The sequence below is a fragment of the Ceratosolen solmsi genome, unplaced genomic scaffold, assembly GCF_000503995.2.
Source record: "Ceratosolen solmsi marchali unplaced genomic scaffold, CerSol_1.0 scaffold27, whole genome shotgun sequence".
Taxonomy (NCBI): domain Eukaryota; kingdom Metazoa; phylum Arthropoda; class Insecta; order Hymenoptera; family Agaonidae; genus Ceratosolen; species Ceratosolen solmsi.
The window spans coordinates 656,284-673,125 of record NW_011948426.1 but is presented as its reverse complement, the minus strand read 5'-3'; the positions used below and the strand labels follow the sequence as shown (position 1 = coordinate 673,125).

General features: G+C 25.7%; 1 protein-coding gene across 1 annotated transcript in view; it reads left to right on the top strand.

Moving 5' to 3' along the window:
* Positions 1-891: 891 nt before the first annotated feature.
* RhoGAP100F (Rho GTPase activating protein at 100F) overlaps positions 892-16,842 on the top strand; it is a 67,370-nt gene continuing 51,419 nt past the window's right edge. Inside the window, exon 1 of the mRNA XM_011500960.1 lies at positions 892-958. Coding sequence (XP_011499262.1) covers positions 935-958 — 24 coding nt within the window. The 5' untranslated portion in view covers positions 892-934. The remainder of the gene's footprint in view (positions 959-16,842) is intronic.

Here is a 16,842-nt window from a genome sequence, read left to right as displayed (position 1 = left end):
ATAAATTCATATTTGCCTGTCCGAATGAATGAACGTATTATAAGAGCAAAATAATTATATATATATATATATATATATATATATATATATTCACACACAAATATACAAATTTTGATCTATGAATGATAAACAAGTAATTTATCCTCATGTATTATTAATTTTGTGAAACTTATGGCCTGGATAATTTGCCAATCATATAATTAAGAATCTAACGAATTAAAATTAAACTTTTCAATAGTTTCTTTAAAATTGTATTATTCTCTACCAGGACAATAAGAATTTTACAAACATTTTATTAACTATAAAAATTTATATTTTACATGACATGTGAATTACATTTTAAGACCGCTTATATTTAAGAAATTTGATGATATTTAGATTCCCCGCCCCTATCAAAATCTCAATTTATCAAACTTTATAAAAGTTATAAACTAGACGAGCGAGGATTTCCTCTTTCAAATGCTTCCTTCAAACGACAAAGACAATCAACAGCAGTGTTATTAAGGGACGCAGTTGCACTTTCTCATATAACCGCAGATTTAATCTTCGAATAGTCAATCGACGATCTTAATAACGGCGTAAAGTTAATGTCAACCCGGCGCTTCATCACCCCTCCCCCTCCACCCCCTCTATGTATCGCTGGTAGCGAAGAGTATAATAAATTGATCTTATTGGCAGGAAGAGGGCATGACGCACCGGACTCATGCAGTGGCGAAAACACGTGCGCATCAAGTACGGTGGTCAAGTCGGTGTCGGTCAAGGGCAAAGGGATCGAGAGGAGGTGCCGGTGGAGCGGCAACATCAGCGGCAGCATCCACCGCTGCAGGTGCGCCTGTTGCAGTTGTACGGGGACGGGGGAGCGAGACTCAATTACATTTGCCACCAGCCTCACCTCCAGTCGTCCTCGCTGTCCAGCCGCGACATCGCAGCAGCCATGCTCTGCTGTGGCCGCAGAAAAGTAAGCTTGCAAGCATGTAGTTTAATGATGTTGGGCGTTGATGGTGCGCTGAAGATGAAAAATTGAGCACCGCCCTATAATCCGACGAGGTCCACGGGATTCGATGTATCCCTTATACATATAAAATGTCCTGTGTAATACATACGGGCGTGCGCGCCCGCTTACGAACGGGTATATATTTTTATATGCAGTGAGCCGTTAAAGGGCGACATACCCCTCATTCCTCTCTTTCTCTCTCTCTCTCTCTCTCTCTCTCTCTCTCTCTATCTATCTCCCTCTCTAAGAATTATAATAGAACGTAAGAAAAATTGAGTTATAACATATTAGCGGTCTAGAATGTTCATGGGGACCATCTCATTCAATGTACTTAACGATTGAATTAAAAATTTCATCACGCAAACTCAATTAGAACGTCAAATTAAGTAATAACCATCCATACTACATTAATTTGTTAAATGGCTTTTTTATATTGTAAAATTACTTTTTACTATAACCTGAAAGTTTAATACTACGATTAATATTATTAAAATTATTATCGCACATTGTTAATTGACTGCACTTAATAACAAATCTCGATAATTTAATAATTGATTTTTTTTAATTTTTTTATTTAAACACTTAAATATCCGCGTAAACGTACACAGATTATTTCTCTTATTCGTTAGATATTTGAAATTTTTCATTTTCCAAACTAAAATATTATTGTCTGTCAAATAAAAAAAAAATCCTTTGTAAGAGTTTGAGTTAACACGCAAACGTATACATTTATTATACCAAAGAGCAAGAGAGAGAGAGAGAGAGAGAGAGAGAGAGAGAGAGAGAGAGAGAGAGAAGGTAAGAAAGAGAGAATGTAAAGGTGGAATGGGAGAGTGAGATATATATATATATATATATATATATATACATGCCTATACATGACCGACACATATCCGTAGATATAAATGCAAACATAAATACAACAGGCACGCAAGTAACGTACATATTTAAATTAACAATTATATTTAAATAGAAAAAAGGAAGAAATCATTAACGCTGTTCATCAAAGCAAATTAAAACATAAAAATTACTATATAATTTTTTGCATAGCATAAGTCAATTAAAGACAAAACGCGTATAAGAGAAGAATATCGTAAGAAAAAGAATTTTTAGTTATTTCATACATACGCGTATCTAGGGAATAACATAAAATATTTACCAACGGCTTAGTTTAATAATTTTTTTTCTCTTTTTTATATAATGATAATTATAATTAAATTTTAATTAAACATTTTAATTAAATAGGTTTAACAATTCAGTTCTCATGAATACGAAGGAAGAAAAGGATTTTATTATCTTATTAAACATGGTATTACAATGGTTTATTCTCGTATTGTGACGACGAAGCGTAAGCAAAATAATTTTACGCATAAAATAATGCTTAACATTTTGATATTTACATCGTATGTAATATTATATATGATTAATCAGATGAATTCTTTGTTAAAAATGAATTTATGTTTATTTCATTGAAATAAAATGTATTATATTATTAAAGTTTATCAATTATCCATAAACGTTTGCTAATATTGATAAAGTTTTAAATGAACATGTATTAATTCTTAATGTTTAATTTTATTAAATTATCATGTTTCTATTATGTTCTTATAAATTATTTGATCACTTCTGTTTAACATACGATTTTACAAATTGTTATTATTAAACAGCAGAAATAAATAACAAACACTATTTTATATTTAATAAAGTTTTACGAAATTCAAAATTCGCATTCGCATTCACACGTACACGGAAATTATGTTCGGTTCTAGTCATTTCTATGTCGATAAATAATAGTTTTATTGAGGACATTAATCAGAAATATTAATAATTATTAGTTATATTGAATATTAAATATTAATTTTACAAATTGCAGGGGCGCGCGCGCGTGTGTATGTGGGCGCGTATTTGATATTATGGAAAATTCAGAGGACAAATGAAAGTTCTCAATATATTATTAAATATGTTTTGTCATAAGAAAAGTTATGAAATCAATAAAAATTGTGGATTTTTCATTGGAAGGAAGTTAATAAGAAACGAAGTTTAAATAATAAGCTAAATTCAAATTTTAATTTAAAATAATAATTGACCATCGGAGAGAGAAGAAAAATAAAATAAGATTAAATTTATTGATTTTTGCACGTTTAGCCGATAATTTTAACAATAACTTTGTAATAATTGCAATAATTTTAATAGAAACTTGTTCTTTCTTTTCACGTTTTTCTTTATTCTTTATTCTTTTTTTAATATATCCGGAAAATGGCGGTTTCGTAGGAGTTGGAAGGCATTTATTTAGTTTCTCAGTATTCAACTATACACTCGTTCTTCGTACGTCGAATGCCGATTTCCTTGAATATTTTGCTTCCAAGAAAACTATTTATGAACCCGACATATGTTTACTCTTTCAATTAGATATTGACGTGGAGGTAGGGACCACTGCATGCACATGCCCGCATACATATTTACGATAATTTACACTGTTTACTTTGGCGTGAAAGTCTACGCACTCAAGGCTTGTGAGTTGCAAATTTCATAAAATATTCACTGTCTGCTTCAATGAGAAATAAAGGAGAAAATATTACAAGAACAGCCGGTATATAATATTCTGCGTTTTCCAGCAGCGGCCGTTTTTGCTCATTGACTAAATAAATAGAAGGAAGTTGGCCAATGTGCTTATGTATATCTCCTTTCATGCGATGAACCAAACTATCGATTTGGTCTCTTGCTTATCTCGTTAAAACGCTCCATGGACATTGAGAATGGAAGAAAAAAGGAAGTAAGCCGAGGCTCATAGATGTAACGCGCTTCGGCGAATTAATTTATTTACGGGAGGTCGATGTTTCTTTTTAGTGTGAACAATGTTTATTATAAATAAGCGTTAACATGTCGTTTATAGTTTTATAAATCAGTCAAAAGTAATTGACCTGATCTGTTCAAAAACAAAAAAAACAAAAAAAAACAAAAAAACAAACTATAATTATATAAGACGAAAGAGTATGTCAATTAAAAACATTCTGCTTATTATTTGCATTAAAGAAAAGTTTATTATATGCAGTTCCAGGGAGCTAAAGCTCAATTTTATGAAACACCTAGTTTTTCCCTGTCAACTGTTTGTTAATAATTTCATAAACTTTATCTTATTATATACATCAACGTAACGTATTAACAAAAGAGCAATCGAATACCAAAAGAAACTATAATACATATAGAAGAATATATAATAAAATATATTTACTTATATTCTTTCTCTGATAGTGTAATAAAACCATCATATGAAAGTAAATTTTATATAAAATTGAACAAAAATTCTGTTAAATAATTAAATTATAATTCATAAATTCAAATTTTTTATCTTTGGTTACGCTATACAGCACATATTTTATCAATATAAATGGTATCTGGTTGTTTTACAATGTCGTTATAATAGCTTGAACGTAAATTTCACCTAAATTATTCACGATAAGAAACTCAATTTCTGATAGTATACAGAGTAAATGAATAATTGAATCGAATATTTTATTAAAAGTATAAAAATAAATGTACAAAACCGATGTTGATTTTTACAATAATGAATTGTAGAGTAAGTAATATATTCACAGATTACATTAACATTTAATGTTATTATTTATTTATTTATTTATTTATTTCTATTTATTTGTAATATATCTATAGTTACATATATTTAATGTTATAAAGACTATATTTACAAAATTATAGGAATTATCTCATGCAGTTTCGACATTTAAGAATTAAAATTAAATAGTACTTTGTATAAATTTTAAATAATAATTAGTTTGAGTAATTCAATTTTATTTGTGAATGAATAATTATTTATTTAAATATTACATTAAATTAATTAGTATAGTCGCTAAGGTATTGTATGTAAATTACAAATACTATTTAAAATTACAAATACAAAGTATGGAGGAATTACGTATGAAGATATACATTTGTTTAGATGGTCAAATATATGAAAGGAAAGCTAATTAATCGAATATAATTAGAAAATCATATATTTAGTTGCTGTAAAATCAAATTTATAAAACTCATATTCCTACGGTAAAAATTCAAAATTATACCCAAAATGCAACATACACATAATTAATTAAAAAAACTTAAATTTTATTTATACTTAATAACGATATTTCTAAGGACATTGAGTTTCGGATTATTATTATAATTATATAATTAATAATTTGTACGTTATAAATATGTAAGGATTATTATTTATGGGCTCGCGTGATCGTTTATAGTCAATATTTATTTCAAAAATTTATGGGTAAAATATAATTTATTTCTGTTATTTTATTTCGCATGAATAATTGTTGCTATACTCATACAGGATTCTATTAAAGTTTACTAAGACTTTTGATGTTTGTTAAATGCAACGTGTGTCATTGATCATACATATATTTACATATTAATTTTACAGAATGAAGAAATTAAATTATTTTTCTTAATCATTTGTTTAATGTCAATTTAGTTATCTACTCGTTACTATTTGCAAAACTGAAAGCCATTTACAAATCTGTCGTTTTCGCGTAAAAGGTATAAAAAAAAAAAAAAAAAAAAAAAAATCATAAAGAAATGGTAAATTCACCCAATGAAATCCAATTCATTTAAATCTTAAGAAAACGTAAGAAAAATCCTGTATTTGATAAATTACTTACAGCAGTACTTATAGATGAGCAATCTGTTTAGTAAAAATTTTTGAGCGTCTCCTTTTAGATTAAACGTTGAGGCATTTTCTGTTTGTATTCTGGAGTCGTATAGAAGCTTGAAAAGTACGAATATCGAAAGATGCTGAAATGGAAAACGAGATAAATGGAAATTTTAATGCGGAAGCTTTGATTAAAAAATATATTTATTATTTTAATGCCTTGAAGAAATGTTTTAAAAAATTAGAAATTGTTTTTCATACTTTATTATTTTCAATTCTGTACTTTCATTCTAGAAATTTACACTTATAAGTGATTTATTTTTATCATTGTATTTTTTAAAATTAATTATATATGCGTGTGTGAATATTCGTTTTTAATTGTGGTAGTTAAGTGTGATAGTTTACTATGATACTTTTAAGTATGATTATTGTAATAAACAAGTAGACTTTCACATTAAAGAAATATCTTTGAATGTAGGAAAAATCGAACATTTTATATTTAATTATAAAGTAAGTTATGCAATTAACAATGCAATGTAATAATTTTTTTAATATGCACTATTATTAGACTAGTTAAATAATTTATAATAAATGAAATAGTATTTTGTAATTTTATATGTCGAATGTAAAATTAATCAGTTTAGTTTTTCGATATTCGTTATTACTTGACACATTAACTCTTGGCTTTAGTTGTTCAAAATAATTTTATATTGAATTCTACACCGCTAACTTTTTTTTCTTTTGTTATTAACATCGAGTTTAATAATACTTTAATAATCTCGATTTATCGGGTGGAGTTTAAACAATTTAGTACTAATGATATTTCGGTAATATCATTGATTCTATATGAGTATTCGTAATGTACTTATTGTACGTCGAAAACTTTCATTTTATTATTTATTATTTAATATTTATTATTTCGTATTTTTAAATTATTAGAAAAGGTTTTATTTTTATTGAAATAAACAGATACTGTAACAAATAAAATAGAGTTTTATAATTATATACGATGACACATATTACTTTTTTAATATCTACATTTTATAATTTATTAAAGAATATTTCTTAGCTTTCTGACAATTCAAAGTTAAAAAATATTTATTTTTGGTGGTCGTTTCTTATGCCGAATTAGTTATTTGATATTAGGTAGAATTTGTTACGAATAATAAGAAAAAAACAATGGTATAACACGATTTCAGAAACAGCAAAACTTCAATGTTAAGAATTTATTTTGTATAACATAAAGCTCTACATGGACTCATTTATTTTTATAATAATCGATCATTTTACGTATTTCATTATGAAAATAATACATAAAAGCAGGATTTTAAAAATTTAAAATAATGTAATATATTTTACAATAATATTACAAATTCGTAGTATTATAGCTTTATTAAATAATATTTTGTTGGCAATTAAATTTTTTTTATTTTTTTGCACATCTATGCCATAAATTTTTAATCATTTAATATTCGAAAAGTTTATCTATTTTTTTAACTTATTTATGCGTTTTTTTTTGGTTTTTTGTTTTTTTTTTTTTGCTTTATGAATCCTACTAACACGAATAAACAGAAGTATAATATAGTCCATAAATTCTTTAGATATTGTGAGGTGGTTTGTTAGTTATTATATTTGATCCTAGAATGTGTTGTAAAAACTGACGAAAACATATTTTTATGATTTTCAATATAAATATCGCGAAAATATTGAAGAAACTAGTTCTTAAATTTATAAAAACCATAGTATTATTTATTATATACAACCAGTTATTAGAACAAGTTATTACACTTCATATTTACTTAATTATTTTTACAATAATATACTATTAATAATGCTTATGGGAGTCTACAATAGATTTCAAATGTTATAAAGTACATCGAATTTACCTAAAATCTACCTAATTTATGTACTGGTACGCATTAAATTCTTTACATCCTTACATATATAAATAGGATAAATATTCAGCTCGCGCATGTATTCTTACGTAATTATTCTTTGTTAATTAATAGCAATAATTGGATTGAAATTTAAAAGGACACTTTGAAGACATTTTATTTTAAAAATATTTAGAAAAAAAACAAAAGAAAAAAATTAGTAACAATTTTTGTACAGACGCCATTGTTTATAATTTTCTAAGCATCTTAGTATAATAGATTTATGCTTTAATCGATATTTTATTAGTAAATTTATGATAAAATAAAAATTAGATTGTTCAAAAAGAGCAGGCATAATTATTGTTCTTTATCAGAATATTTGTAGAGTTGCTTTTATAATATGTAATAAATACTAAAATATTTCGAAAATGGTAATTCTATTAAGAAATAAATTTATTCAAAGCTTTTTAGAGTTAATGCAACTTGGATATAAATATTAGTAGTAAAATGTAAAATATTCTATATTTTATATTTGGTTAAATATATATGTATATATATATAAGCGTGAGTGCGTGTGTGTGTGTGTGTGTGTGTGTGTGAGTGTAAATGATGTAAATCACTTATATGCTGTAATAGATATGGTGAGATAACCACTAAGGAAAAAGCGTATATATTTTATATAAAGAAATAAAGTTAAATAAACTTGAATAATGCTAAATTGCTTTTAACATTAGTGAAGTCTGTAATTTCTAGCAAGTCTAAATTGATTTATTTATTCTCTATTTCATGAAAGCTTATAGTGCTTGAAAATTTCATTCCATACACTTCCATCGCCGTATTTTATAGAATACATTTGCAATGAGATATAGTAATGCGGTAAGACTCTTTCTCTCTCTCTCTCTCTCTCTCTCTCTCTCTCGCTCTCTTTCGATAATAATAGATTAATTTACAATTTGATTTTGAAAGAGAGATGGCGTAATTATAATTTTAATGCTAAAATATGGGCGCTCTTATGAAATTAATAAGTATATTAATAAACAATTATTAGGCATTACGAACTCATTATATAAACATTTTTTTTTTTTTGAACTCTAAGCTCGTATTAGGCGCACACAAGTGAGCGAACACCATGCAGTCTAGTGAGAATGGAGTAGGTGGAAGGAAATTTGGTGTGACTGGCGAATATAATAAAGCGTAGCATTTGGTGCGCACGGGATGAGGAAGAAAAAGTAAAACTTGGAGAACAGGTTGTCAAAAGATAATTAGATATTGATTTGATGTGGTGTTGGGGGTGGGGGGGGGGGGGGGGTTAGTGAGATATGGAGTGTACGGGGGCATCGATGGTTACACTCGTTAATGCACGTTACGAGGTCGCTAGAAGCATTGGGCCTTGCTCATACGAGCACTTTATGAAAATTAAGGTTTGAAAACTGAACTCTCGTAAATCTAATGTTGTTACGAGCAACGCCCAGCATGATATCTACTTGCATATTTGTTATGGAGAAATAGTCAATGAATTGATGGGATGAAAAACGATCAATCATGCCATTGCTTACTATTACGATTTATATCTTCTACTTTAGATAATTCATATCAATACTGAAATCGCTCTCATTAACATACCAATATCATAAAGTGTACTTTAACGTTAGTTGAATTGATTTTCCAAGACTGTGATCCTTCGTTTATTCACGAATTTGTTCTTCTGTTTTAAAGATTTTCTCGCATAACTATTCTACCAATTAATCGAATGAATACGAAAACGTCTAAAACTTATTCGATTAACTGTTCATCAATGTTAAACGGATTAACTATTGATTTGTAGTATTACATATAAAATGGCATAGTATAGATTAAACTCAGCTATTTATGAGATTTAGATTAATTAGGCTAATTTGAAATTCACAAGCTTCGAATCTTAAATTAAAATTAGCGAAAGACGAGAGGTACGATATTTGATTGAATAAGTATAATTGTTTTTTGTACTATATAAACGATTGAAACAATTCCATCATATTTCTTATATAATATGATTATTCAATTATATAAATAATAATATAAATTACTTACCTAGTTATTGTATGATAGTATAAATGAACAGAATAGTATGCTGAACACTAATAGTAGTAAAATAAATGGCTTTAAATTATTATTCTTAATTACCCAAAGAATTATTAAATTTTGAATATTACATGGTATTACGAATATAATTCATAAATTCATAATATTATAAATTTTAATAATAATAAGATCTTGTATTCGATACTTTTTCATAAAAATTTTGATAATTTTGTTTTTTATCGAAAGTATTTCTTTTATCGTAGAGTATACATTTTTTTTTTTTTTTTTTTTTTTTTTTTGTATCAGCAGAAAAGTCAAGAAATTGTATATATATGTATATAATTTCATTTTCTATTTAATTTTCTACGATTAATTTTATCATTTCATTTGATACCGTAGTCTGCAGTTAAATTAAGTTACAAAATTAATATCTCGATTAAAAGTTCACCAACGTATTAATGTAAATGAATCTATATTTTATGTGCACATGCGTATGTACGCGCACGTGTATAAAATATTTATTGGATTTTATACATTTTATACATGTTAATAAAATATTTAAAAGTACTAATGACAATTTTTTTCTTTCATTAATAATAATTAGAGAATATAAATATACACGATGGCCAAAATAATATTTTCAAGCACTTTGATATAAGTACTTATTCAACATAGGCGAATTATTATTAAAATAGAATGTAGTAATGCGATTTGGCCCTATATTATTAAATTATCTCTTCAAACATTTCTCACAGGAACGTTAACATCAAAATAGATAGTTTGAAGTATACGTTATTCACTGATATCCTCTCCTCCATTATTAACTTCATTTTTTTTTGTGTAGCTCTTTTTCCTTTCCACTTATCGATATGTATTATTCAAAATTTTTTAAAACTAATATTCAATAAATTTAATTGAAAATTCAGAGAGAAACGAATCTGGGTCATACTACGACATTTCGAATATCGACTCTGTAATCCTTATTGCACCCTATTGATAGTACTACTCCTTTCATTTATTATACAATGTTCGTTCTTATTTTCAATTCAACACTTTAATATCAAAACTTTCTTAAATTATTCATCAATAAATGGGACAGTAATTAATAAATTATTTAGTTGGTAATCCTATGTGATCATAATTGGAAGCAAATATGTTATTATTTAAGGAGCCTTAGTATTAGTTTATAAATATTGCTGTTTGATTTTTGTGAAATTCATTGTCTTAGAATAATTTAATTATAATAGTTTAATGTAAATGAAGTAGAATAATAATTGCTTAAAAGATTTTCTAAAACAATATTTTATTCTATCTGTAAATATGTACTTATTTACTTTTGTAGATGATTTATCATCGTAACTTTTATAGTTTAAGAATTTTCTATGCTGAATGAAAAAAAAAAAAAAATGAAAAGAAAAGAAAAAGAAAAAAAAACAGAATGCAAAAAACTTCAAATGGAACAATTTAAAAGCTATGAAAGTAATCGAATTTAAAGACTTAAATAAAATTGCCATGGATAAGTAAGGCAAACAAAATAAATTTGAAATCTGTAATTTTGGTATATATTTGGCAGATATGAATTATCGAATTTATTTGAAATATAATGAAATTGAATAAAAAAATTTTGAAAGTCGCGTCGAAAATGAGGTTAGGAGCATTGATTTTTTTTTCTACCAGGATAGAAGGGAAAAGATAGACAATTCAAAAATTTTTTCAAGTTTTCTATGCAGAACGTTGTGGAAGCCCAGAGAGCGATTAGACTTCAGGGCGGAAAAGTGGACGACTCTCGAAATAAAAATAGGGCAGACGGAGAGAAAGAAGAGTCTCTGAGTCTCTTACCGGAAAACGCCCAGAGACTTGTTCCTTTATCTAAGTGGCATTCGAGAATTTCGAGAGGAGAGAACATGTATACCTTTCCTTCTTTTTCTACCTACTTCATTTTCTGCCTCAGTTACTTTCGGCTATTAACTGTCTGATTTCTATTCATTTTACAATTAAAATATAAATAAATGTATTTAATATGTCAATTAGATGAATCACCACTTGAAAAAAAAATTAATTTGTTAAACTGGACTTCAGATTGGTCGTAAATTATAAGAATATTAATAAGATTTCGTTTAAAATCATCGGTAATTATTTCCCAATAAATTACAATCCAAAGTTTTATAGATTAAATTTACGTGTTTTTCAAGATGCATATCGATCTTGAATTTTCTTGAATAATTATAAGCTAATAGACAATTCCAATTATATATGGAGTATATTATCCTTATATTTGAAATATTAATTCTTTTATTAAAGATATTTACAATTTACATCGCAGTATTTTATTTCATTTTAATTAATATTGTTTAAATAAAATCACACATAACAATATATCAAATACAAATTTCTATCAAAGAGCAAATATACTTTTTTTTTTATAATACCTGTCTTTTGTAATTACAATTTTATGACAAATTTTCAGTAATATCCATATGTTCGTTGAAAAATATTTTATTTGAATGCGAATGCAGATAATTTTATGAATTTTTAATTTACTATAAGCAAATATTTAAATGTCAGTAGTGTATAATAAAAGAAAATCAATAATTGAATGTATAATTCACCTATAGATAATAAGTTTGTATAATTTTTAATTTATTTTTATATTTAGATTAAATCTATTTTTTTGTTTGTTTGTTTGGCTTTGATTAAATTTCCACATCAAATAATTATTTTAACGATATTCAATTTCATTTATCATTATATTTGAAAATTGAAAGAATTGTTTCTACAAATTCTTAATATTTATAACTAAATGTAATATTTCCATATTAAATACAATGACGATTTAAGTGAAATAATTTAGAATAATTAAAATCTTCAAAGTTATAAAATAATAGATGATACGAAATTCCAAAAGCTAAAATATCAAGCATATTTATTAGAGATATGAACGAGAAGTACTTAAAATTAATTAATAAATATTAAATTAATAATAAGCAATTACAGTAAATAAATAATAATTAATAAATAATGTAATTAAAATATTATAAAGTTAAATATTATAGAATTTCGGAATATATAGATACATATATCGATATAAATAAATAATATATTTATCTGTATGCTATTATCATGCAATTTCAAGATAATTATTAAGCATAAAACATACTGTAGCACATATTTTTAAAATATTTTTAAAACAACTTTTCAAAATATAGTTCATTTCTTTCCAAGTAGAAACACAATATTTTTTAATTCATTCGTTAGCTTTAGACAATTGTTATTATTATTTACTTATCTATTAAATATTATGTATATTTTTCATTCTTTTATATGAAATTTTTCATCATACTTAAATTTCGTTTATGATATAATTAATTTTCGCTGTTTTTGATTCGCGATTTATTTATATAAGTTTATTTATTTTTTTTTTTTATTTTTTTTTTTTTTATAAAATATCTATTTTTCTTTCTCAGAATTTTCCCTCTATCCATAATTTATTAAGATTACCACAATTTTTACCAATCTGTATGCGTAAGCTTAAATTTCATAACATAATCCCATACATAGAAATAACTTATATAGTGTATATCATACTTATTCGACCCTTTTATATTTATATGTATTTCCCAATGTACAATTTCCTGCCGTCGAAGGACATTTAACCTTTACATCCCTTTTCCTCCAGCTATCTTCATTTTTCCTTTTTTTTTCTTCATTTTTTCTTGTTATTTTTTTTATTATTTATTAGATCTAATATACGTATCTCAATATAATAGATGCATCTATGCCAATGCTGGACATATAATAAATATTAAAAATCAAAGTACATCGATTTATTTTCCATCTATATATTTTTCTATAATCCAATTCAATTTCTGAATATTCATGATTTCTTTATTTTACTTGGTGTAGTTGTATTGTGATGCTTGAAAAAAGTATATAAATAACAATGCAATATTATGAAGAAATACTGCATTGTTAGATGGCTAAAAATAAAGAATGTAATTCAAAACTATGAAAATAACTTTTTCTTCCTTAGCAAATTTTCTGAATTTGGGAGATAATATTAAGCTAAATAAAGGTTAGTTCATTCGTTTTCACGTGAATAATTATTCATTGATTAGAATTGACGATCACGTGTTTACTTAAATTCGTAAAGATAAAAACGACTTTTATAAAATATACATATTTCATGTATATAAACCATTCCAGTGTAGAGACATTTATTGAACACACACACACACACACACACACACACACACACACACACACACACACACACACACACACACACACATATATACAAAGAGTATATTTAATTTTTAAATAAATTTTATAATCAAAGGAAAAAATACTTTTTAAATATTTAATTATGGATTATAATATTTTGAATTAATTATTAATTTGAAGCATTTTTTAAATAAATTTTCTACATAAAAAGTTGTAATGCATTTTGTATAAAGTTTTTATTATTAAATTTTAAAATAATATTCTAAATATATTTCAAACGTGATACGTATATGAGAATAAAAATACCAAGTAAAAATTAATAGAATAAAAATATTATCTGGTCTATCTTTCAAAATTTTGTAATATAATAATTCTATAGTATATGAATTTAATTGCGAATGAATTTTTTCACGTATTATTTTTCAGAATATATATACTCTGTTTCATACTCATAAAGCATTTGTGAAGCCTAATTTATAGTAGAATTTCCAATCTCTGTGATTTAAACATTTTGTCTTTGGTAATGTCGTATGTTATAAGCTTTAGCGATGCGAATTCTTAATATTTAATATCGAATATCGAATTTACATAAATTCTTCAACTAATATTTAGAGTAAATATATTCATACATATATATGTAAGATATTTTACTAGATACACAATAAATTTTCTTACTGTTAGTATTAAAATTTTTAAATCAGAGAAAACTATTAATGTAATTTTAATAATTAATGTAAGATATGATATAAAAATAAAAATGAATACCAATAAATGCATATATTTTTATTTTTTTAAATTTTCATTTAAACTTTTTTCGATCTGTTCAATTTATTATACAATAGTATTAAATATATTGAATTTGTTTAGTAATTTTAGTTATGTCTAAATTATACCACATGCCAAACTAATCGATTATATCATTTTTTATCTTTTATATCGAAAAGGCTAGAATAATATAGTGTGATTGTGCTGCATATGGCATAATTAAAAGTATTTATCCTATGTATAAGCAGATCTCATGCTTTTGTTGAATATATTATTTTATTCCAAGGTACAATAAATTTAATTAATCGTATAATATTATTTATTTGGGTGAATATAAAGAAGAATGGAAAATCAGAATCGTATAGAGAACATATTGATCTTCCCATTGAGAGTCCACCATCGAACGTACAAACTGGCGTATAAAGAGGATAATGAGTATAAAGGGGAAAGACAAACAGCGAGTAAAATAGCAAAAGAGAGAGCAAAAGAAGGGATCGGCAACTTTAGACTTAAGTTTGCGAGTCTCCCTCCGAGTCGTTACTAATACTTATGCTCGTTACGAGCACGCGCGATACGCTGAGAAATTTTCCAAGTCCTACTTGACGTTGCTTATTGCAACCACCGGTTTAACATACTCTATGTCCCTGCCATTAAAACTTGCTAAATGTCGATAAATTATGAATTTTCGGCTGAAGCCACTGCGAGTTTGGAAGTCCTAATTATGGGATTTCTAATTCTCAGACTAATTGAAAGGTGAATTTCTTTGATAAGATTTTATCAGACCGGCATATGTATCATACGTAAATTCAATTAAAAAGTTTTTAAATAAGAATGGACGATGAAGAGATTTTAATGGAAGAAATTTATTGAATAACGTAAAATTAACTTTACTCATACATACCATTCGCAAAATTAATGTTAATAGTTTGAAAATAATGAAAATTTCATTCTACTTCATTGTGCATTTTACATTTATATTGGTTAATCCGCATGAACTTTTGGAGTTCATTTTTATTTATGGAATAAAATTTTGTATTCTAAGTATGAAAATTTCGATATTTTAGAGAATATTAACGAAGCGCATTATTCATATAAGCATGACATGAATTTAAGATACATTTCCATTAAAGAAATACTGTTTCATTATAACTACTCATATATATCCACTTCATTTAAATTAGAATTTTTTAACCTGTATTTTTAAGAAATGTAAACAGATAGTTTTATATTATCAATAATTGTAATTCATAGATGTAATTCATAAATGTAACCTACATTTTCTGCTTTCAAAATAAACGTTATTATGAATTCTAATTTAAAATGCGGTAAATAATAAAACCTTTCTATTCATAATATCAAATATACAATGCATGTATGTGTTAATAATTGAATTTATTAGGAAAGTTTTTATTTGATGCATTAGAAATATTAGGGCAAAATTATCTGACGTAAATTTGCAAATAAAAATTTGTAAATATGAGTATGCTTAAACTTAAACTTAAAGTAATGTGTTTGATATTTTTGTTATATATTGTGAAATTGCTGGAAGGATTTTTCATTTATCTAGTAATAATATTATTTTTACCTATTATAAAACTTATTGGCTATATGTTTATCTCATTTACTATGAAATAAATGAAAAACTATCTCAACTTATTCCAAATGCTACCTAATGAATCTCCTTATATTCGTAGCGATATAAGTATAATCAAATAATGAGAGAAATCAACGCGTGGATGTAGTTGTTAAAAAAAAAAAAAAAAAAAAAATGAACAACAGAGGGCTTCAATTTACCACTAAGTACAAGGTAGGATTTTTTTGTTTTTGTCTTGAATTTTATGAGCCCGTGCCATGATCCTTCTTTTCATGTCACGTAATAATTTTCTGCTGACGTTTTAACGAGTCAACGATAAAAAAATTTATGATTCGGTGCTATCACGAACTTTTCGGGTGTGAAAAATTCAACGCACATCCACATAAAGTAAAAGATAAAATGAACTCTCGAGAAAGCGTCAAATAAATTATACTAAGATTTTTAAATTCGAAAAATTTTTTAATTATTAATTAAAAATGAATGGAGATTTTTTTTTTTGCGTGTTTTTCATTTTCATTTTAATCAACTTCTAATTATGACCAATTAACTAAATATTTTAAGACACAATTAGCCATACGTTTAAGGTTTATAAAAAATTTTTACTTAGGTTTACCATATCGATTGCTTATTTATGCAAATGTTTTAATATACTTTAGATTATATTTTTGAATAGTTA